Source organism: Pseudorasbora parva, chromosome 18, assembly GCF_024679245.1.
Source record: "Pseudorasbora parva isolate DD20220531a chromosome 18, ASM2467924v1, whole genome shotgun sequence".
Classification (NCBI taxonomy): Eukaryota; Metazoa; Chordata; class Actinopteri; order Cypriniformes; family Gobionidae; genus Pseudorasbora; species Pseudorasbora parva.
Window position 1 is genome coordinate 9,205,442 of NC_090189.1, and position 25,359 is coordinate 9,230,800.

Genomic DNA, 25,359 nt, shown 5'->3' on the forward strand with positions numbered 1-25,359 from the left:
TGCCTTCATTGTACTAAATTCAAATAAGCTAGGCTACTCCTTTATCTATATTGTACAATGAAATAAACTAGACTAACAATAACACCCTGAAGTCTAAAGTCGTTTGTGAGAAAACAGCCTATATAAATTGCATTATAAAATAAAAAACATATATACGGTAAATACATTTGCTTTGATTTTGCAAGTTGGTCTTTGAACTGCTGTCACATGCTCTGCTTAGTCTACGCATGCGCGAACTTTCTGCTGTGTTGTGTCACTGTGCTACCAGGCTAATCTCAGCTGCGAGCCGCGCATCTCTTGTTGTTAACTTATTACTGGCATATTTATCCGCTTTTTCTTCAGTTTGTACTATTTCAAACAACACGGACAATGGCGGATCCAAGAATACGACAAATAAAAATCAAGACCGGTGTGGTTAAACGGTAAGAAGGCTGAATAACCTGATTTATTTTATGTGCGACGTTAAGGCCGCAGGTTATCCGCGCCACTCTACAGGCGTACGCCGCGGAGGAGTGTCCTCTCGGGCAGAGGCTGTAAATATAGCCCGGTGCTCTGACAGATGCTGTAGCATATCCCAGATGTCAAGTTCAATTATCCGGACACTTTTGGTGCAGTGAAAGCTTTGAATGTTGTTCATTTGTGTGTTGTGAGAACAGTAGACTAAAGCATAAGTAGACAAGTACAAGTTAGTCAAAATTAGGTATTGAATGAAGAATTTGAGGCTGGTCATGCCATGTGTAATAGACATTTCTGTGCCTTGTCAAGCCAGCAGGTGTTTATCTGGAGTGAACTATAATTAAGAAAACTGTTCATTTTATATATATATATATATATATATATATATATATATATATATATATATATATATAAAATAATAATAATAAATTTTATTTGTAAAGCCCTTTTCATAGTTAAAAACAATCCCAAAGTATATATATATAGTTTTTATTTTGTTATAATCATAAAACGACAAGTTTGTAACTCTAATTCAATAAACACACACACACACACACACACACTATATATATATATATATATATATATATATATATATATATATATATATATATATATATATATATATATATATATATAAATGTATCTTAATGTTAAATGAAACAATACCATGGTCAATATGAACCCAAAATGCATGGATAATGTCATTGTGTATTTACAAAGAATTATGAGAACACTGCAAAATTAGTAGTTTCTCAGTATTTATTACTTGTATATATCAGTTTGAATAAAATTAAAAAAGAAAAACAACTATTCTACAAACTACTGACAAAATATTTCCTCATTTCCAATCAAAAAAAGTAGTAATTTAGAGCATTTATTTGCAGAAAATGACAACTGGTCAAAAATAAAAACAAAAGCATGCATGCAAAGAAAACAAGTTTATATTCATTTTAAACAACATAATACTAAATGCTTTAACTTGGGTAGAGTTCGGAAATGTATATTTGGTGGAATAACCCTGATTTCCAATCACAGCTGTGTCTTGGCATGCTCTCTATCAGTCAGTCACACTGGTGGAAAAATGTAAGCAGCTTGGCTTTATTTAAAGGCTGGAGGTTATCAGTGAGGTTCTGTTCTGGAGATTGTGATGGCCATGACAGGGTCTTGATCTGATTGGCCTGGCTGTCTCGTAGGGATGCGCGATATACCGGTACTGGAAAAATACCGGTATATATTTTATTTAAAACGGTACGATATCATGATTTGGCACATTTCGGTATATGCTGCTTTTCCGAAGTTCACCGCTAGATGGCAGCGCGCTACCCAAACTGACCCGAAACAACCGGCAAATGTGACAACAACATAGACGGACAAAATGGATAAAGCAGTTGAATCTCACTCAAGATGCCCAAAACGAATTAATAAAGAGAGGAGTAGAAGTGACATTTGTAATGACTTTGCTAATAAAACTGATGAAGAACCATCAAACCTAGCCAAGAAGCATCTGTCACTATCCTGACTTTAGGACTTCTTAAGAGATCGACAGGTCAGTGGATCATTCAAACCATCTCATTTAGACATTTATTTTCTTTTAACACTGATCAACGCACACACACAGCCTAACATAAGATCGAATATCACAATCTCCAGCGTTCGTTTCAACCAATGACATTTAGATCTCATTATATTTGCACGCGTACTATTGCACTATTTATATTCCCGTTAGACACAACCGCCTGTGTTTATGTGAATAACTTACTCACTAAAGACGGACATTTGTACATAATTCTGTGTATTTGACTGTTTAAGGAAACTTAATGTGTAATGTGCGAGCGTGACTAAGTGACAGGCGTGTGTGTGTGTGTGTGTGTGTCGTATGAGCTAATATCTCCTGTAACTGTTACGAAATGCTATAAAATCTCTTGCGTGTTCAAATGATTTCCGTTCTCCATCCCGAGACGAGCGTGAAATGTTGAATCGGATTATGCAGATTGCTTTAGTGTAGTGCGATGTCTTTTGAAACCAGATGCAATTTGCTAATTTTGAGAGATTTTTGCTGAAATTATTTCTCACAAGAAAGTTTTCAAATGACTGATTTGATGTGATAAGCTTTGCTGATTAATTTACTAATAAACATTTGTGGTAATTTCCCACTTTATAAACTCAAAACTTGCATAATTGTTCTCATTTGCGTGCAATATACCCGCGCTAATATCAGACCTTGTGGTATCGATTTAATATCGGTACTTCGGTATTAGATTGTGGTACCGTACCGAAGCCAAAATTGTGGTATCGAGCCATCCCTACTGTCTGGATTGGAACATTGTCCTGCACAAAAACCAAACCTTCGAGTTGGGGGACATTGTCAGAACAGAAGGAAGCACGTTTTCTTCAGGGATAAGCTTGTTCGTAGCTTGAGCCACAAAAGACAGATCTGCCTGATTCTGATCTTCTCTGATGAGTCCAGATTTCAGCTTTGCTCAATACCTGGTCCTCTGATGTTTAGGCCGAGACCTCTGAGAGACTGTGGGTTGTAGGCCTCTACACCGATCACTAATCCACTAATACAACTGACAATCCCCAGTAAAATCAGAGATTCTAACATTCGGTTAACAAAATTTAAAGTTGGTCATTTGTGTCTCAGTTCTTGCCTCATCCTCTCTTCATCCCCTCCCTTTCTCTGCTCTCCCCTCCAATCCCCACCTGACTGCTGTTTGCATTGATTGACCAGATGAGGGCCTGATTGAGATGGGCCTGTTTGATAGGGCTGGTAATGGAAGTGTGGGAATGATTCTCAGTGGGATTGAGAAAGAGAGAGGGTTAGGAAACAACTCGCACACCATGCCAACACAGGAGACAACATCGTAATGAGCCGCGCCACGATAAGAACCGAACGTTTGGCCTGTCAAACTCCGCTGATGTTCACATGAGGGACCAATCACGTCCTGGTGTCTGAATTCATTTATACTGAATTTGCTTATTGCATTGGCGCCGTTGGTGTCAATTGATGGTTTTATGATGGAACATTCCTGCTGTTAGGCCCAGCGATGGCAGACACATCGTTCGTGTCTCTGAGACGTGTTTCTTCTGGATTTCCCATCTGTTTTTGGCTCTCTGTGTGGACGGTCCAGCCTTCGCATCGATTAGAGCGGTGCGAGTTGCTTTGTTTTCTTTCAGCTGGGTCTTTAGGTCCTATAGATTTCTCTCAGATTTCTCTCCCCATGTGAGCGCAGGCTTCTGTGGTTCACTCAGACCGGGGCTTTGCAGCTCCAGGTCAGATAATTGATTTTGTCCACCTTTGAACGCTGTATTGCTGAATTGCATTTCTTCATTTGTCAGGCCTGTGAGGTGTGGGCTTCTAGATGGTCACCTGGTTTACTCATTTTAAGTCTGTTTGTATGTTTGCTCTAAGCTTGGCCTCTATGTAACTCCTTTTCAATAAATGCTGGGATATAGAAAGCATGAAGGCCGATACTGTCAATAGGACAGCATATCTTTTTCAGAATAAATTTTGATGTTGAAATACATTATTCTGTCCATGTGGGTGTAAACAGTGGCTCCTTGGACCATTCAGAATATGAAGCATTTAATTGTTTTAATGTCCAACTTCTGACAAAATGGCAGATTTCTACCCAGAATTCAAAACCTCAGAGTAAAGCTTGGTGCTTTCAACACCAAGGCCATAGGTTTGATTCTCAAGGAATGCAAGAACTGATCTAATGTATATCTTAAATTAAAACGCACGTCAATTTGGTGAGGAAAATATACCTAATGCTTTAATGAAAACTGTAAATGTGCATTAACAGTTTTCCATTGAGAAGGCCGTCAGAAGATTTATGTAACATCTTATGTAAATCTCAAAATGGCCAAAAATCTGCTGTTTAACTGGTGACTGGTCTGGTCTATATATTGCGGTGGGCAATATGGTGGTTAAAATTATACTGCATTTTCTACAGAAAAATACTGCAGTAAAACTATTAATTTGTTAACTGTAAGATCTTACCGTATACAGTGAATCATCACATTTTACTGTACAAAACTGTGAAATCAATGCAAGTAAAAACTATGAATTTCCAAATCATTTCCAATAGCTGTTTCCATCCACTGTGCATTTTGGGATATTTTGGGATATCACATGAAAAAACACTGGATGGAAACACCAAGATGCACATAAAAACACGTGCTCATTTGAGTCTGATACTTTTTTTTTCTGATAAGAAACATAAATAAAAATATTAACTATGATGGAAATTTACCGAATAAATTCCTCTGTGCATCACAGAAAAAGAAAACAAAAATGTAACCCGATGAGATGGCATAACTGGACTAACCAGCGGACATTTTTTTGCAAAGGATCTGAAATGTCTGTCGAGATTACCAGAACTGTTCCCAAACAGAGTTGATTGCGTTTAGTCTGCACCTTCTGAGATGCAAGTCATTTATTTTATAGGAAAATTCTTGTATACACTGGCTTCTCCTATTTTTATCTGGAAGTAATGATTTTGTTCTCTCTAACTTACTAGATGGAAATGCTGCTTCATTCGCAAATGTTTATGCAATACTCCCATTTTTGCACGTAAGCTATATTTGCAACTTTGAATAGAAACAAAATGAAAACCAGAAACACAGTCCCTGCATGACATGATCACACGTTTATTTCAATCGTTTTGTTTGTTCTTATGTGTCATGTACATTAGAATGTTTTGTTTAATTTTCTTTTATTCATTTCATGTTTATTGCATTATTTTAGTGTCATTCGTGTACCCCTGAAGGTGTTTTTTTTGGTTTATGATCATGTGCAACATCTATATATGAGTATTAGACAGGCCACTCACAATGATCTCTGATTCATAATGTGCTTTCTGTTTAGCACAGTATTTAGGGTTGTTTTTGGAAGCTTGTAAAGAAGCTAATTGCGACGTTTTATCTCAGTTTAACTCAACTTTTACCTACATTTACCTTCGCATCCCTCGGATTTCTGACGTTTTCCCCTCACAATTGTTATAAAGTCTATATTGTGAGATATAAACTTGCAATTGCAAGTTTTGCGAGTTTGTATCTCAAATTTGAGAGAAAAAGTAAATTGTGAAATAAAAAGTCCCATTTGTCTTTTTTAATTGATTTATTATTTGGCGGAAACAAGCTCCGGTAGTGGTTATCAGTAAGTTTTAAGGTAAAAGTTTAGCAGTGTTGTAATGTGGTCATCCTTTCCAGCAATGACAGCTGTTCTTCTTGCGCTGTTTTGTGATGCAGGGCTATGAGGGTTATCCTGAGGCGACGTGTCAATGCTATGAGACCTAGTGCTGTAGTACACGTGCATGCTTGTAATGTCAGTTAATTACCACCTTCATGTCAAGCCCCTCTCAAACGGCTACATCCCACGTTTTCAGAAGCCTCAAGGGGGTTCCTGAAATGCCCTATGATGTGGTCAAGAGCTCATGCCAAATGTTGCCAGCTCAGTAGTGTTCCCTGCTTAGCCTCAGTTTGAAGCATTCAGGCCAAATGTTTCACAAAACATCCTTTTTTGTCAATTTTACTACCGATATATTCATCAGTGAAGAAATGAGCTATTTTTACATAATTTTTTCTCCATCTTGGCCTTGACAACTGGATGGCGTTGGTCTGAATGAACTGCCAGCCAATCTCGCCGTCTTTTCCGTCTTCCACGGTCCCTTTCTACCCTTCACTTGCGCATTCTTTTTTCTTTTCTTCTTCTTTTTGGTGATGTATTCCAGTCGGTGTTTTCTGGCCTAGCTCAGCGGATGCACTTAATAAAATGACAGACGTAATTTGCTTTTGTCACCGGGTCTCGCCGCCGGCCTGCCGCCTCAAAAATACAGTATTAGAGGGGAGAGAATGTGTGTGTCGAGTCTAATTCTTTTCTCTATTTTCCAGAGAGATGCTTTTTCCATTAAGCTGAAGGAAGCAGCCCTGGCAGCCCCATTTACAGCTGCCCAGCTCCGCCCCTGCTATAAGCAGCTCCCACATCACCCTGCAGAAACAAGAAATTAACATCAGCATGACACTTTTTCATTAGCCTGTCCCTCACTTTTATTAGAATTATGCTACACCCCGATCTTTCCACCCCTCTGGCTTCCTTGCTGGTTGCACCCCCATTCCTTTTCCTGTGGTCTAATTTTTTGCGTACGTGTCAGAGAAAGCCTTACCTTGAGCATATGTAGAGAATTGCACGAGGATGTCGTGATTGAAGCCTGTTAAAACCGGCGTAATTGACGTAAAATATGACATATTGTCGCAGGCGTAGACGAATCTTACGGAGGGCGGCCCGGGCTGGCAGTACGTTTGATTAATGGAGAAGCATCTCATCCTCTCTCTCTTTTTCTTGCCGTCTAACACACACACACACACACTCACACATACACAGCTGATTTTATGAAAAATGAATTCCGCAACGCCATGTCGTCCCGACAAGCGAGCAGGCCACAGACGGAAAGCAGCTATTAGCCAGAATCATTATCAATAGTGATATTTTCAAACTCCATTACGGCAATCAGGCCGTGAATTTATTCAGTGCGTTTAGTTCATTTGGCCATAATTGATAAATAATCAAAATTTATCAATGTACTCGCACTGCGTTTTCACTAACAATCAAGCAAAAGTGGCCCATTTGCCACCTGACTTAGTCCAAATTAAGGACTAAATTGATGATCAATTAATCCTAGTAGGGGCAGTACAGTGTCTTTGTGAGTGTGTGCGAGGGAGAGGGAGACAGATGCAGTTAAAAGACAGATTAGCGTAGCGATCAGGATGTAGCTGATGCAGTTTAGCGTGGTGGCTAACAAGCATGCAGCTTTTCTGAGACTGATAGTAGATAAAAGATAATCATTAAGGAAGAGAGAATTGAGAGGTCATAAATGCTGCGCATAGAGACTGTTTAGAGTAGAAATAAAGTAGAACGTATAAGTTTGTTAATGGGGAAAATTATGTAGGGAATCAGAAGTTTGTTGATAGTATTTAATTTGGTCTAAGGGATTTAACATTTTCAGTTGTTTCAACGTTAACTGTGCTAAGTAACCAGTGATTTATATAGACTCTAGTGGTTCATGCTATGAGGCGTTTTATGACATGGTAGTGGTATATGCCACAGCATAATGTACACTGGAAATTCAACACAAAAATATTTAATGTATCACAACCATTTATGAATTGTTCTTCATTACTCCAGTCTTCAGTGTCACATGATCCTTCAGAAATCATTCCAATTAGCTGATTCTTCTTAAAGCTGCTGTCCGTAACTTTTATTTTGTGTTTTACAAAAATTATATAATGAGAATAGGCAACGTGAATCCATTTTCCAAACCGTGTTTTTGTCTTACTCTGAATCCTTACGGTACACTTATTATAAGTGTTTATATTGGGACTATTTTAGACCGGTCTGGTAGGAACCGCTGCGGAGGAGCACAGGCTCTGCGTGACTCGCCATAGACATAAACAGAGAGAAGTAGGTCCGGCTGTAATGATCTTCCGCAAGACTCATGCAGTTCTGTTTATTAACCACTGTCGTGCAACAAGTTAAGGACTGCAGCTTAAATATTTTTTTGCAAAACACAATCATTTTTTTTTTCAGGTTTCTTTGATGAACGGAAAGTTAAAAAGAACTTATACATGTGACACTGGACCACAAAACCAGTCATGTGGGTCAATTTATTTGAAATTGAGATTTGACTTCATGGTGTAAATTCCTGACAGCATTGGTTGGACAAACAAGTATTGATTTTTTTTTTTGTTGAGTAAAACTCACCCCTCGCTATCTATTCTTATTCTTGTTTTCTCTTTCTCTCTCTCTCTCAGTTTGGCCAAAGAGGAGGTGTTGTACATAAAGGAGGCAAAGCAGCAGGAAGAGAAGATTGAGCGTCTCAAGGCGGAGGCAGGAGATGAGTATGTAATCAAGAAACAGGTAAGAAGAATAAACCACCTAAAACAACACACAGCCTGATGAGACTCACTCATTCAAAGGACCAGAACTAAGGACATTGAATGTCCAGTCAGAGACATATTGATTTTTAAATAAAATATTTGCATGTAGAAACAGAAGACAGACAGTACAGTTCATTGTGCATTTCATAGTTGTTGTTTTTTAAGCTTTACGTGAGAGATATTCCACGTGTCAACAACGGAAAATACATTAGGCATCCTAGATTTGTTTCGATCGTAAATTATCCACAGAGGTGAACGAATCGCTCTCATCACTGACATCAGAATTTCTTTAAATCTAATTGTTACCAATAAAGTTACCATCTATCTTGCCAATAATACAAAGTGAATTGTAGTCACGTTTAGTGCATGGCTAAGGTTAGTTTTGCAACCTGGATGTAGAACATCCTCAGACTGTAAAGAGAGCAAGTCGTCAGAGTTAATATCTGAACGCTGGTATCAGTTGGTTGAGCTGATTCAGTATGGCAGCGCTGTGGGTGAGATCAGGGTTAGTTTTAATGTGCTGATGCAAAATTAATGATGTTATGTAACTTTAGAGGAGTTTTGTAATTAACAACACATGCTGCTAATTTTGAGGATCTCAATGAGTAGTGGACCATGTTTTCTCTCTCTCTCTCTCTCTCTCTCTCTCTCTCTCTCTCTCTCTCTCGCTCTCTCATTCTCCTCTTCATCTTCTGTCTGAAGGGAATGCATTTACAGCTTTGTTTGAAAGGGATCGATTACACAAAGTTGACAATAATTTCATGATTTGTTCATCTTCATATCTGATGACAGAGATGTTTTTGGTGGCAACAGGTTTGCAATAACTTGCGAAATTCACCCAACAAGCGTTTTTCCATTGAGCTCCTTCACATAAAAATTCTCTCTTAATCTCAGAGAGGATTTTGTTTTCTTGCTGATTGTTTGTGAAATAATTCTGATTTTGTAATAGTGCAAAGCTAGTAAAATCTCTTAAATGTCTTCAACAGTTAGAGGTGTTGCAAGAGGCAAGAATGATGATCCCAGACTGCCATCGTCGTTTAGCTATGGCCCACGCTGACCTACAACAGCTGTTGGTGAGAATATCAAACACACACAAACACACATGTTGTGTTTTATTGGGACATCTTATAGACACAATGATTTTGATACTGTACAAACTGTATATTCTATCCCCTACACTAACCATACCTCTGAACCTACCCATCACAAAAAACTTTCTGCATTTTTAAATTTACAAAAAAAACATTAGTATGATTTATAAGCTCACATGTGCCAAAAAATGTCCCTACAAGCATTTTGGATATTGCCATCTTTGTGGGGACACAAAGGGTTTACTGTGGGAACACACACACACACACACACACACATAAACAACACACACGGTTTTAGCTTTGTCTTACCTGAAAGACTTGAACTCAGTGGTGCTTTTAATGTAGAATCTTTTTTTTTTCTGAGTAGCCTGTCACAACATTGGCACATCTGGCACATTTCACACCAGCATTTACATTTCTTTTCATTAAAACAATTTTTTTTCAAGTGCTTACTGCTTTTGTTGTTGTTAAAATAGCAGTTTTTGTTCATATTTGTGACCAAATTTATGGCTGAAAACCAAAGAACACTTTATACAATTTTTAGACTATTTTATTGACTAAAATGTCCGTATCCCAATCAAAATGCATATTTTGTATTTGTTAATTTATTTGACTATCCATGTTAATGAACAATGAGGCGATACATGTTAATGAACAAACTGTGTTATAGCTACATTTCTAATTTACAGTGCATCTGCAGTCTCTAGGCAGATACACACAAAGACACTCAAATCAGGGTTCCCACTCATCCTGGAAATCCTGGAAAAATAAGGAACTTTTTTCAAACCCTGGAAAACATGGAAAATGAGAACACATCAATTGCCCTAGAAAAATATGATTGTCTTGGATTTTTATTTTTATTTTTTTTGCTCTTGTTCAATGAAGAACAAACGGTTTACAATTTAGTCTGAGACCATTAGCACTATTAACAGAAACACGAGAGCATAGCACTATGTTCAGAACTACAACAGTTAACTAAACAAGACGTTACTTACATTTTAGACTAAATATTGTTTCACCAACAAAAACAAGACTGGAGTGGAATGTTTTTTTAGCACAGTAAGTTTTTGTTTCTGAATGAATCCGCATTGTTTGAGAATGCGTTTCTGTTACCCATTCATGCGCTTCATACTGACTGTCATTTGCTTCGTTCGTAAATTAATAAGCGTTTTGAATGAAGCGTTTGAAAGAATGACACTAATGACTCATTATTTAAAGGGTTAGTTCCTCTAAAAATTAAAATTAGACCATGATTTCCTCACCCTCAAGCAATCCTAGGTGTACATGACTTTCTCCTTTCAGACAAATACAATTGGTTATACTTGAGTTATACTATAGACTTCTGGGATTTATTACCCTAGCCCATGAATCTGTGACCCTATAAATTTAAATTGTCCTGGAAAATGATTTCTGAAAAGCGTAGGGACCCTGTCAAATATACATGCAACACCACAAAAAAGACAAATTAATAAATAAAAGTGAAATGTTTACACAACTGATTCGTCATAAGCCACTTGTTTAAGATGATCTTTAAAAGTGTGATGAGTTTAACATTGTCTTATTGACCACCGTAAACTATTCCAATATTTACTCCCTATCACAGATAACACTTTCTGTCCAAAAGATGTTTGCCTATATGGCTCCTCCAATGATAGACCTAGTACCAATACCACAATCTGTCCTCTGTTGCATGTACAGTTTGTGTCTTCTCACATTGCTAGCCCTGAAAATGATTGCCATTTAAAAAATAGTAATGACTAATTAATATTGTCTAGAAAAGGTATTCATCTCACAGGTGTTTGAATCAGTGCTAAGCATAGAGCGTCATGACACGGAAGGCCATCCACTTCCTGTTTGTTGACGGTTAGGGGAAATGCAGGATTACAGGGGTCACATTAATTAACAGAAAACAGAGAGATGAAATGAAAAGCTGTGAATCGCACATGTGCATTTCAAAGCGCTCATTGCAACCATGCTCGTTTCAATAGAAATGCTTTCCATACCCTCTACTTCTTGTCAGGTGCGGCAGCTCACTGAGGACACACACACACACACACACACACACACACACACACACACACACACACACAGTCCTGTGCTGCACTCATTTCAGTTCATTAGTAATGTTGTCACGGCAATGGCCTCCATAGAAACCGTCGTCGATCGATTAGCATTGATATGACCTACTCCTCTCACTGCCTCCATTACATTTTCACACTGTGTTACGTGTGTGAGTGTGTTTGTTTGTCTGAGGTGGTTGTGTGTGTGATTATCTTAAAGGTTCACTGAGTGGATTAGCTGTATTTGGTGATGTAGTTAGTCTCTCTCGTTGTGTTACTGTGATCTGATTTACTAACTGCAACTGGATGGAAACTCCCACTCATTCTGCCTCTCTGTAGATTTCAGGTTTGCATGCATTTTATGTCATTTCCAGGCTGCTGAAAACCTAGGAGTATAAATGTTTCATTATATATTTGATGGCTTAAATGATATAGTTCATCAAGAAATCTAAGGTTCAATCTGATTATTTTAAAATGATTTATAATTTATAGAATTTTTTTCTTCTTCTTTAAAGGTAGTCATTTTGGATAAGACATGAATGTGATACTTTAGATTTAATTATGATCAGTTCATTAAATTCTGTATCCAATGCTTTGAATTGATTGTAAATGTCTAGGGTTGTAAGAAGATGCCTCACATTTGTTCATTTATTCTGTAACACTTTACAATACGGTTGTAAATTTGTTAACATTAGCTAATGTATTAACTAACATGACATTACCGTATTTATTAATTGTTCTTCATGTTACTTCACAGCGCATTAACTAATGTTAACAAATACAAGTTTTGATTTTAATTAATAATGTATTGGGAAATGTTGAAATGAGCATTAACTAAGATTAATAAACGCTGTAGAAGGTAACTAATAAAACCGTATTGTAAAGTGTTATCATTTATGCCTATTTATTTGTAATTACCACAATATGATTTTCATTCAGAAACTCCAGATTGGGTCCAGATAGTGACTTCGAAACATTGTTTTTTTTCAGGAAACAGAAGAGGAACTGGCTGAAGCGGAAGAATACAAGGAGGCCAGAACCATTTTAGATTCAGTCAAGCTGGAAGGATGATGGACACAGACGAACAAACACCCACAGACGCTGACGTACACACTGACATCCCAACTGTCCATTCCATTTCTTCTGACTGGCGATGTGTTTACTGATTGCTTATGTTTGCATTTCATCGATTTTTGTATTGATTTCATAATTTAATAGCACTGTTTGCCCCCCAAGCCTTCTGTGATCAGATATACACAATTATGAAATAAAGTTTCTTTTTATTATTTCAAATCATTCTGTTTCATCATTGATTAATATTCATGTTTTTATTCAGCTCTGTATCGCCAGTCTATTACAGTGTCTTAGCTGCTGGGACCAGAAAAATTGTGACACGTCTTTGATTTTACGTAAGCCCTGTGACTTAATAAGATCACACAAAGTTTAGTTAATTTGTTAAATGCTGAGTTATCATATAAGATGCCATATGTTTCCCTTCTCACAGGGCTGCAGTAATTAATGCAGAATGTGAACCTGGATGTCAGTCGTATGGACAGGCTTTAGCTTTCCTGCATGCAGAGGGAGACAGGTATAGCACGAAAAACTAATGTATGATGAGAACATATTTCCAGCTCTCCTGAAAGGACACTGACCTCCGCTGGACAGATTTTCTCATGCAAGCTCAAGGCTCCAGCGGTGCACGTCACTTGCACATGCTTTGACCTATTAGCTGGAGTAACGTTGAGTGCATAAATATATTTTGCAGTGCGACATAATTGCATGATTTGAATTCCGGGTGCATTTTGTGTAGGCTATGACCGTGTCTTTTTTTATTCGCTATGAATATTTGATAATGGAGGGCCTGTTTCTGATCCTTTGGGAGAGATTGCATCAAGCTTTCAGATATTGCAATCTGCATTATCAGGGAAAATCTTGATCTTTTACTACTTACTGCTTTTTAAAAAGCATATCACAGCTTTCTGGAGAGAAGTAGATATTTACATGCAGGGGCCAACTCTTCATCTTCAGTAGTCTCTCTCTCTCTCTCTCTCTCTCTCTCCCTCCCTCTCTCTCTCTCTCTCTCCCCCTCTCTCTCTCTCTCTCTCTCTCTCTCTCTCTCTCTCTCTCTCTCTCTCTCTCTCTCCCTCTCTCTCTCTCTCTCTCTCTCTCTCTCTCTCTCTCTCCATATATATATATATATATACATATATATATACATATATATATATATAATATGTAATATGATTTTATTTTTACAGTGGTCTCATACTGTTTGAAACTTTTTGGTCACACTTAAAAATTTATGAATGTAATTGCATTAGAAAACATAATATCAAACCAGATGAAGTTTATTTTATGAAAGATGGCATATGCACAAATTTAAAACACAATTTCACATTAAGAATTTTTTGTTTTGTTTAAATGGAGGCAAAAATTGGACCGTCAAAAATGTTGAACTAAAAATGATTGATCCACTCAAATAAATAATATTTTTTTAAAACCAGGCATTTTTGGGTGTGATTAAAATACTTTTCGGGATCATTTTAAAAAATAAAAAATATATACTTGAGCCCCCATTTTTTTCTTCTTCAAATTCCCTCAAATATTTTCCTTCAACAAAAAACTTCAGTCAGACACTACAGATTTTGCGGTAATTTATGGAATTATTTAATACATTTTCCAAAAGGTTTCTTGGTAGCACTTTATTTTACAGTCCTATTCCCCATCATGTTCATATGATGTACTTATAGTAATTGCAATAACTATAACTATACTAACCCCTAACCTACCCCTAAACCTAACCTTAACCCATGTAGTTACCTTATATTCCCCTTTAGCCTACTTTCTTAGGTTGTGTGGCAATCAGAGAAACTCTAAATACCTCAAACATCTTTCCATATTTGCAGATACAGCCTAAAACAAATTTCTGTTTTTCCAGGCATTTCCCAGTAATGTTGCACTGTTGTGATTAGGATTTGTCCCTTTTCAAGGTGTGTTTCCTCGCTGACAGAAATAATTGAATTATTCATCCCAGAATCGCATTTCCTCTCAAGTCTATAGTTCCACCTAATTCGGTGTGTTTTAAAATGTGTTTGGGTTTTTTTGAAAGCCGAAGGCGCAGATGAATTCGGGTTCCATTTGGCTTGGTCTTCATTCTACAGATTTCGATAATTATCGGGTTCACCCCGAAGCCTCATTATAGCGCTAATGAGGCGCCGCCACTCCGTGACACCCAACCGCTCCATCTCGTTAAGGAAATCGCTCTTCAATGCTGATTATTTTATTTGGAGCCATAATTATATTTCTTTCGGATAAATCACGGTCTAATCGAGTCCGTTCGGAGGGCAGCGCCTCTAATTGGAGCATGAGATGCGGCGGCGGGCGCGCGCTACCTGAGCCTGCTCGCGCGACCGGAGGAACCGAGCACCTGATGGATGTGGGGGGTGCGGGGTTCTTCATCAACCCTCCTCCTCCTCCTCCTCCTCCAGCTAAAACACAACAACTTATTACCTTTAATCCCCCCGACTGTCACCGCATCACCTGCACGAAACAAGAATCTAATTTGTTAAACTGGCATTTCTGCAGATGGACGATCGATTTTCTCTTTAGAATTCTCTAATTGAGTGAATATAGACGCCCCGTGAATCACATTCCGGCGTGGAACTGCATGCGCGGAGAAAGAGGGCGTTATGCTGCATCTGTATGGGTGTGGAGCAGGTTTTGCCTTTATTGTGTGAACCGAATGTGCCCACAGAGACAGTCACTGTAAATGTACGTAAATGATTTGAATAAAAACTTAAAAATGCAGATATATTTGTATGTGCTAACAAGATAAGTCAGTGGACAGTCCCCGTGATTATGCAAACAAACAAATATTCTAGCCTAGCCTACGTGCGTGTCATTGGGAGTAAAATATGAAAATGTAGACTGGGCTACTCGACTCATATAGGCACAATTACACGAAACTTCCTTTTGTGGACGTCCTCGGGTGGAAAAGTGGTTTAAAAATATTTTCCCCAAAAATATCTTCACCCACACCCCCCATCCCCAAAATAAAGAATACATTAATAAAACTGTTGTATAGGCTACTGAAACGATTAATTTTATGGCTGAAGAAATGATCTACATTAGGCCTATTTTGATATAGGCTACTAATTAATAATAATTGGAGTAAATGGGAAGTTATTTAGTACATAGATGTGTGTGTGTGTGTGTGTGTGTGTGTGTGTGTGTGTGTGTGTGTGTGTGTGTGTGTGTGTGTGTGTGTGTGTGTGTGTGTGTGTGTGTGTGTGTGTGTGTGTGTGTGTATTTTCTTTGCCTAAACACTTTGGGAACATAATTTTCTGAAAATTGCATCCAATAACGCCATAATGGGGACGGTCCTCAAACCGAATAATGGTCGATAAATAGGCCTACGCTATAATGTTCAGATTTTCTTTTGGTTTTATTATTATTATTAGGCCTATTATTACTTTAGGGGCAAAATTACTGAAGAATGTACACCGAATTAAATACATTTTGACAAATACAAATTCTTCTGAACGTCATCAGAAGGAAAATGTAATAAATAGCTACACGTCGTTTATTATTATTATTATTATTATTATTATTATTATTATTATTATTATTATTATTATCAAATGCAAAAAGCCTTGTTTTAGGTTATGCCACACTTAATCGCTGAAAATGCAGAGGTTGGATAAATGACAACTTTCTTCAATGGTCGCCGGAGGGAAAGTAGTGCACATAGCCTACACACTTTTCTTGCCTTTGAGAGTTAGGGTGGTTTTATATGCTACTTGATCATAAAGTTGGCCTAAACAATTTCTTTATTATAACACATTATTGTTTCCTTAAATGCGCAAATTGCGAGGTTAGTGATTATTAATCTGTAGTTATGTCCTCAATCTGACAGCTAAACGTGTTTGCTTTGTGGCCTATGTGCGGAAATGTGGAAGCTGCATGTCAGTACTTTGGGACAAATGTGCTGGTGGATATGAAGGCCATGAGACGGTGACAGTCAAACAAAAGCCTCGTTGAAAATCAATCCACAATGAGGAGTGAGGGAGCAGAATTCTCTCAGCTCCAGACCGCGTTCAGAATTACATTTGTTTTTCTTGTGATTTTATTAAAAGTCACTCCTCATCTCCAGAGCGCGTGAAAATGTCTACTTTCCACTCAGATGCGCCGCATTAACTTGCAGGGCGCGAGTTTGTTTGTTTGTCTATTTTTATTTATATGCAGTGTAAGATTGATGCGAGCTTGTTATCGCTATCTGGTGGGAGAGAGAGATGCAACTCAGCTTTGCTTCTGAATCACCTCCCAAATTACCCTCTCTCTCTCTCTCTCTCTCTCTCTCTCTCTCTCTCTCTCTCTCTCTCTCTCTCTCTCTCTCTCTCTCTCTCTCTCTCTCTCTCTCTCGCTCTCGCTCTCGCTCTCTCTCTCTCTCGTGTAGGCCTACACACACACACACACACACACACACACACACACACACACACACACACACACACACACACACACACACACACACACACACACACACACACACTATCATTCATGCATAACTTTTGTAATCTATATGCGCAAAGGCCTTATAAACTATAGCTTTTATTTTAAAATATAAGTAAATATACTACTACTATTATTATTATTATTATTATTATTATTATTATTATTATTAGAAATATATATTTTTTAATAATGTAGCCTATTGTTTTAAAGTTGTAAAGATAATTGCTTTTGTTACTGTTAAATATTTATTTTAACTTTACACTGATTTATCAATACCAAGCAAAAAGTTTTGAACGTATTTGAATTTATTAATTTTTTTATAGTTTTTAGTGCATCACATCATACTTGAAAAATGACTTTAAATTATTTGCATAAAAACACACTAAGGAGTTCTGTCTGTTAGCCTAATTTTTATTAACATTATTATTATTAGTGTTGTTGTTATTATTATTATTATTCGTTGTTTTGTATTACATTTTTACATTATTTGTAGTGTTTTGTGTAATTAAAAATCATAACATAGGCCTATATAATTGAAGTATATGTTATTAGTGTACACATAATGTAAATGTATCATAGTATATACATATATATATATATATATATATATATATATATATATATATATATATATATATATATATATATAAGGCTCGTATGAATGTGCACTTTTTAGTAGTGGTACTGCTATAGCACTCTGCTTTCAGTGTTGATTCTTGAACTTTAGTTGTAATCTCCACCTTTTGCTGTAGCTCAGAAGACCTAGAGATTTTTTCTCTCTTTTTCATTACTGGTGAGGTCAGGAAACAGTTGTGTATCCCCCTCAAATGCATTTAATAAAATGTTTTGCTTCGCTTCGCGTTTCACAAATAAAGCTTGAAATCCCCTTGCTGGCTGCAGGCCGGGTATTGGTGTACAGAAATTCAATCTGTACATTTTGTACGAGGTAAACAGACGGAATGAATTGCATTAGAGCAAGCCAATGTGTTGCCAGCCAGTTCTCAGCCCTTGCTCCGTTTGTGTGCAACAATCTAAAACTTATTTATTAGGGAAAAAACACTTGATCCGAGGCACAAAATACCCTCTTACAGCCGAATAAAGACAAACCCAAGCCGGGATTTTAATTGAGGGTCAAAGCTTGCACACTATATTTGTTCATATTTTATGAAGTTCAGGCAGCCCTTCATTCATTCATAAGCCCCCTGAAAGCATCGTTAGGCGTCTGTCGCACTTTTAGCCCGTTAAATATGACCGTGTGCCTCCAGAAGAGTGATTCACTTCTGTTTGTACAGCTATAAAAGGATCGAGCTATTGAAAAGTCGTAAAATGAAGCGCGCTATCAATCACGCGGTAACTGTTTCGGGCCAAACAATGTAATGATTTCAAATGATCGTTATTGTTGAGGTAATGCATTTGTTTGGTTTTTGATACGAGAGGAAAAATACACGTGTGCAGCGAAGTGTTAGTTCATGCATGCGCATCATTTTCATAGAAATCTCAAAGATCAAAAATAAAGGTTCCACTTAGAACCAGAAATTAATGTCACTGAGAAGGTGATTTTTAAGAAAGGAATCTCCAAAGAACGATATATAAACAAATAAGGTGGTTCTTTGAATAGAACAATTGAGGAACCTTTATTTTTAAGGGTGTAGAATACAATTATTACAACTCCAGCAAGATATAAACAACAGAACCGTGTTCGATTTATATTTACGTCTCTGGTATAAAGCCATATCCACATCCCAATTCAAAAAAAGCCCCGTACACAGAACAGTCTATTTCCTGGCCAAAAGGAAAAGTGTGAGATGAACACAAACCCGAGATCTTCCATTACGCGCCCGGTGCCTCGTTCGCCTTCTCTGACATTTCGGATATCAAAACGCAGCGCAAGAACAATTGTTTCCAAATTGAATCCGCACTCTCTTCCTTTCCTCATTTTCAGCGAGGCATATACATTTCCCCGGCGAGTCAAGAGTCGCGTCTGACCCGGCGACTGCAGGCGAGCGCTCTTGTTCTTACCACCAGATTGGTGGCTTGTCAAAAAAAAAAAAAAAAAGAGTCGAAAGTTTCTCGCTCGGACGCGTCCTTTGTGCGCAGTGAAAAGACACTATTCAGTCTCGCAAATAAAGGAGTACTTTAAACCATCCCACTGACATCTGCTTAGAGCCTGTTTGCGCTGGTTGTCTGATATTTTTCATCGGTTCCATGTGTGACAAAAGCTATTGTGTTAATTAGAGTAAATGCAGGTTCGTTTATTGGCTGCACTGGCAGTTGAGAGTTCTTTGCATGAAATAAATCAAGTTAATTTGGGGCAATTGGATGAAAAATCAATGCAACGAATACAATTTGTCAGCGTAGAGTGTTTAAAGTCTGAATGTATCTATTTTGGTGCGAAATTCCTCGCACTCCCCCTTTCCCTTCGCGGGGGTATCCCTGTTCCTGGAAGCACATTTCTGACTCTGACTTTTTCCACCGAATTATGCACCTAATTTGCTCACATATCATTTACTCCAAGTTCCTCCCGCCGTGACAGTCGGGCCTAAACACTACTAAATCAGCCCTAATTTATACTGATCTCGCTAATAATAGTAATAAAAAGCTTATAGATTTGGCACTAATTACATAAAAGCCTAATGATGTTGAAAATTACCCTGGTTTGAGATATATGGCTAATCTAAACTTTGTTGTTGGCTGCCCCGGGCTACTAGAAACATTAGAAGAGGTTCACTTCGTCTCCAAAAGGCGAGAGTTGGACATGCCACGACACGAAGGAAACGTGGAATTATCACTAACGATTAAATGACAAAAGTGGCTGCAAAAGAAGAACTTTATAATTAAGAGGTGACGAGACGGGCTCATTTGGAAACCTGCGCGCTTTTTTTTTTTTTTTTTTTTGGTGTGTGTGTGTGTGTGAATCTAATAGAAGCGCGTAAAAACCAAGCAAACGAGTTCATATAATACAGAGAGCGCGGTTTAATCGTTTAGTCCAGTAATAAACTTTGGGAAGCCATTACTAAACCATATGGATTTGATAAAGATGACACGTTCATATAACAATAGTTTAATTCGCTGTTTCTCCTCAAATAATCAGGCCCCCCTCAATGATTGAGCCCCCCCTCATCACGCTCAATTAAACCAATTCTGAGGGAGTTTCTCCAAGAGCTTTCTGAGAGAGGTCATTTTAAAGGTTATCATTTGGGAGTCGGGATCAAAAACGAGGGGAGATGAACTTGGGAGGGCAGCAAGAGAGGCTTCGCGCATCTGACACCTCCAGGCTTCAACGCTGATTGGCTCTTATTTGAAGGAGCTCATGGGTTCATTCAACTATTAAGCGCCTCCCAGTTCCTCTAAAGGACATTATAATGCAAGGAACCTCCTTTTTAACCACAAACCGAATTTGCTTTCATTTAGGCCATATATATTTTTTAAATAGTTTAAAGTCATAGAGATTTTTTTGGAAAAGCATTTCGCCCTGGAGCGGTGCGCGATGCTTTCGCACGCCGACCTGCTGGATGCTCGCCTCGGTGAGTTATCAACGCCAAACTCCGGTCTGCAACTCTACTGTAAGCTGGAGGACTCTTTTCATCTAAATCAAGCAGAGAAAATTGACAATTTGTCTCTTATTTTATCTTAATTCGATTTAAGCGAACTAATTCATTGGAGAAGTAATCATTATTATTATATTACGCAGTAATTTGATTTAGTCGTTTTCCAAGATATTGAGAGTAACCAAATGGAATTAGTTTGTTTTAAAGATGTCATTCTGTTGTGTTATTGTTCAATTTTTACCATTATTTGCACGTTATGGATAAGCTAATGATAGTTTTTATGCATAAGAATATAGCTAGTGCTTGCATGCGACTGTCTAGAAAAAATGATATTCTGCACTAACACTTCTCTCTTTTTCAGCAATGCTTGGTGTTACTTTTGAGCTCACTCGGTTCGACCGATTCTCTGTTTCAGGGATGAAGGATGCCGCGGCCGAGCTTCTGGGTCACAGGGAGGCATTGAAATGTAGGCTGGGTGGCGGCGGGACTGACCCGGGCCACCCCGGAGAACTTGCCCCGGTCTCAGATGCAGTGGAAGGGGCCACCCTTCTTCCCGGAGACGATATCAACAGTGCGGGATCCAACCCGCCGGGTGTAGCGGTGAACAGTAAGGATCAGGAGAAGCAACAGCAGCAGCAACAGAACCCCACCCAGTCCGGCGGGCAGCAGAGTCAGAAACAGAAACGGCACCGGACTCGCTTTACTCCGGCTCAGCTTAACGAGCTGGAACGCAGCTTCGCCAAAACCCACTATCCGGACATCTTCATGCGGGAGGAGCTCGCGCTCCGGATCGGCTTGACGGAATCACGCGTGCAGGTGAGTGGAGTATCTTTGGATTGTTGTGTTAATTATTATTATTATTATCACGGAATCGAGAGGAACATTGTTTTAACTCTGTACAATATATATCAGATATTTCCATCCAATAGAGAAACCGGCAATTATTATGTTTAAAATAAAAACAAATAAAGCAAGATATTAGGCTATCATTATAATAGGCTAATAATATGTATTATATTTATATTAAATGTTGTATATCGTGAACATTATAATTTATGCTAAATATTTACTATAAAGGTTATTCAAATACTAATGCTCTAGATTTTTTAAATTTATTTTTTTAATGAGAGAGTAGCCTAATGATAATTTGCATTTCTGTTTTTTTACACGATGAGCCGAGATCTAAAATTCGTCAACAGAACATGAACAAAAATAACTGCATGAAAATAATCGTGTACAAATTATTTATGAAAACGCTCGTGAACACATCTCCGAATGAATTCTATCATCAAGAATAATTCATGAATAATCGACGTAATTTTAGAACGAAGATGAACTGTCATAACTGTTAAATTCATATCGATATTCTAGCATATGGTCGGATGTTTTAAATGCGACAGTATTATGTCCTATTAATTACAATTTTCTTATCAATAGTAGGCTATCCTATTTTATTTTTCTTTTATATTTTAAAATAACCCAAACATTATTTTAATCACAATCACACGAATTTGCTTTATGATTATAAACAATCGTGTTTATCACCTGTGCACCACCGTCATATATTTTTTATTGTATTGTTTTAGTATTATATAAATTAATATCACTGTTACATAATCTTAGGCCTATGTGTATTTGATTCAGGTTATGTTTCTATATAAACATTTGCTTCGCTTTTGAACGCGCTCCTGTTTAAAACCGGCGGCGATTCTCATTATTTTATCGTTCGGGTCGTTTTCCTTTTACAATACCATTATTGTTATCTCAGCCATCGGAGCAGACCGATATCTTAATCACTTTTATGAGATTATGACTCGTGCTGCTCCTGTGATTGGTGGTCAGTCGCAAATGCAGCGGTAAATGAACCAGCGAGATAAATGTAGGATGCAACGAGCGCGCGCGCGGCATTCCAGAGCTCTCTCTGTCTCTCTCTCTCTCCCTCTCTCTGATGTGAAGAGGCTCATTATATATGTATAGCTTTTCAAGTTGATAGTGCAATAAAATCAAGACCATTATTATCAACCAATTTCAGAATTATTTATATCTTAATAGGCTTATTAAGCTCAATGCGTAAGACTGTTCTGCGTAAAATAATAATAATCATAATTAGCAGGCCAGAGCTCGGATGCAGCTAATTTTACTAGCATAAAAAATAAATGAGTGACACAATGACCGCGCGGTGATCTTCTATAAGCGCATCTGAAACAGCACACTGGGTTTGTTTTGCGGTCTCGTGAAATAGGTCTGTCAGCGTGCACGTCTTAATGGCCTGCGCGCGGATGGTGCTCTGTCTTTTTTTAATGGTATGAGAAATTGCATTTTCTTTTATCCTCTGAAGTGTAATGCATTTGAGGCCGGATTTCACGGCTGGCTGCGTGGAGTGGGATTCGGGGATCTAATATGAACCCCTTCACATTTTTTCTCCCCTTTTCGTTGGGTCAGAATCCGCTCGTTAATCATTGTGAGCGCGCGTGAGATCTCTATAAACCTGAAGGACCTCGGGAAATAAACACCGTGTGAGCCATTTACGGTCCAGGCAGGGTGGGCCTTTTTACGCCCTGGTGTTTTAAAATCGAGCACATAATAATGGACAGTCTAAATATTATGATTCCTTATCATTTCAGTCAGCATTTATAGCGCAATTTTGCGATGTCGAGACGTTTATCAAGCAAAGAGGCAAAACACAAACACAAATCTTAAAAATAAGGTATTTTTGGCTATATTATTTTTCTGAATTTTGATATTACTAATAACATGCAAAAAAACTATTATGTCATAAGAATGCAAAATAATAATATTTTCTGGTGTGTAAAGTGTAGTTTGCGCATTTAATTGTTGGCATATTTAAAACAATTCGTTTTATTCTATGCGTTTTACTCTATATTTTAAAGAACTCAAAGCGAAAACATTTATATTAAATAATCAATTCGACATTATGGGGACATTCCATAGACATAATGGTTTTTATACTGTACAAACAGTATTTTCTATCCCCTTACACTGCCCCTGCCTCTGTACCTACCCATCACAGGAAACATTCTGCATTTTTACTTTCTCAAAAAAACTCATCCTGTATGATTTATAAGCATTTTGAAAAGTGGGGACATGGCCAATGTCCTCGTATTTCACCCTCTCCTTGTAATACCTGTGTCATACCCATGTCATTATACACATTTGTGTCCTCATATGTCACAAAAACATGCCCACACACACACACTCTTGTGTTTTAAGATTTAATGTCCGCTTATGTTATAGTAAACATAAGAATATACAGTAGCAAAAACATAAATTCATCATCATCACAGTCAGACAAAAAAATTCTAATTTGGAAAATATCGGAGGTCATGTTACATTGATGTTTTATTGCTTATGAAATGCATTTCTTAGGGAATGTAAGCAGCATTTTGATGGCGTTTTTTTGTTCCCTCTTCTTGCAGGTTTGGTTTCAGAACCGACGCGCCAAATGGAAGAAGCGCAAGAAGACCACCAACGTGTTCCGCGCTCCGGGCACTTTACTGCCCACTCACCACGGCCTACCGCAGTTCCCCTCCGCCGCGGCGGCCGCGGCAGCCATGGGTGATAGCTTGTGCTCTTTTCACGCTAATGACACCCGCTGGGCGGCGGCTGGGATGCCGGGAGTCTCACAGCTGCAGTTACCGCCCTCCCTAGGCCGACAACAAGCCATGGCACAGTCTCTATCCCAGTGCAGCCTGGGCGCCGGACCGCCGCCCAACTCCATGAGCCTGTCCAACATGTCCTCCAATGGTTCCGGGCTCCAGTCCCACCTCTACCAACCCACCTTCCCCGGTATGGTACCCGCGTCGCTCTCTGGCCCCACCAATGTGACCGGCTCGCCTCAGCTGTGTAGCTCCCCGGACACTGACGTCTGGAGAGGGACGAGCATCGCGTCCCTGCGCCGCAAAGCGCTCGAGCACACAGTGTCCATGAGTTTCACCTAATATTTTGACGTGCTGTTCACCCCCTGTTTCTCGTCCACCCATCATTTCTGGCGCACAAGGAAGTGAAAGGATACGACTGTCCGCTAGTAAACACCATGAACTGTGCGCACCTGATGGAAATAAAAACCTAAAGCGTCGTAGGCTGAAAAAAACGGCCTCCTTTCGATCTAGCATATTTATTTATTTATTTATTTATTTATTTATTTATTTTAGCACTTTCTTTTTTTTGGTTGTTAATTTAACTTATCACAGGACAGAAAATAATCTGCACTTTTTGCAATGTATTTGTTTGCATTTGATCTCAGAGAAACAAGCAGAGCGACGGTGCACTCGTTTTTAGTATTATTCTTATCATTATCATCGTCATTATTATTATTATTATTATTATTATTATTATTATTATTATTATTATCATGGAGGAAATCTTTCAGATTTTAAGACTGTTTTATGAAACGGTGGAAGAAAGAAAGGAAAATATCTCAAAAAGAATGAAGAAACCTGACTGCATGTGTCGACCAACAACATCAACAACAACAATGGGGAAACGTCATTAAAAAGAAAAGTATGACTTTGTTATATGCTGTTATTATAGGATGTTTTGTGTAGATAAAGCATTCTTAACCTGTTCCCATTCGGTCAGTTTGTGATATGTTCTAAGTTAATGTATGTGCTTATACCAATATAAATTTCTTAAATGTTTGATCTTCTTCTTAAACGGCTGTTTTGTTTCCTGAACATGTTTATAACGATTGAATGTAAATTAACGAATAAAATCATTTTCAATATGTCA

The 25,359-nt window shown here is 38.1% G+C and overlaps 2 protein-coding genes across 4 annotated transcripts; both read left to right on the forward strand.

The window, feature by feature from the left end:
* The first annotated feature begins 232 nt into the window (after positions 1–232).
* On the forward strand, positions 233–12,841 carry tbca (tubulin cofactor a). Its single transcript, XM_067422919.1, has 4 exons — positions 233–422; positions 8,272–8,377; positions 9,384–9,470; positions 12,539–12,841. The coding sequence occupies exons 1-4, from the start codon at positions 370–372 to the stop codon at positions 12,617–12,619; spliced, it is 327 nt and encodes a 108-aa protein (XP_067279020.1). The 5' UTR covers positions 233–369; the 3' UTR covers positions 12,620–12,841.
* On the forward strand, positions 12,823–25,359 carry otpa (orthopedia homeobox a). Of its 3 annotated transcripts, XM_067422918.1 has the most exons (4): positions 12,823–12,957; positions 13,053–13,136; positions 21,026–21,426; positions 24,048–25,359. In XM_067422918.1, exons 2-4 carry the CDS (start codon positions 13,121–13,123, stop codon positions 24,567–24,569), a joined length of 939 nt encoding a protein of 312 aa, XP_067279019.1. In that variant the 5' UTR covers positions 12,823–12,957; positions 13,053–13,120; the 3' UTR covers positions 24,570–25,359. The 3 variants fall into 3 exon arrangements, with proteins under 3 accessions (XP_067279019.1, XP_067279017.1, XP_067279018.1); XM_067422916.1 differs by lacking the exons at positions 12,823–12,957; positions 13,053–13,136 and adding an exon at positions 19,966–20,625; XM_067422917.1 differs by lacking the exons at positions 12,823–12,957; positions 13,053–13,136 and adding an exon at positions 19,966–20,586.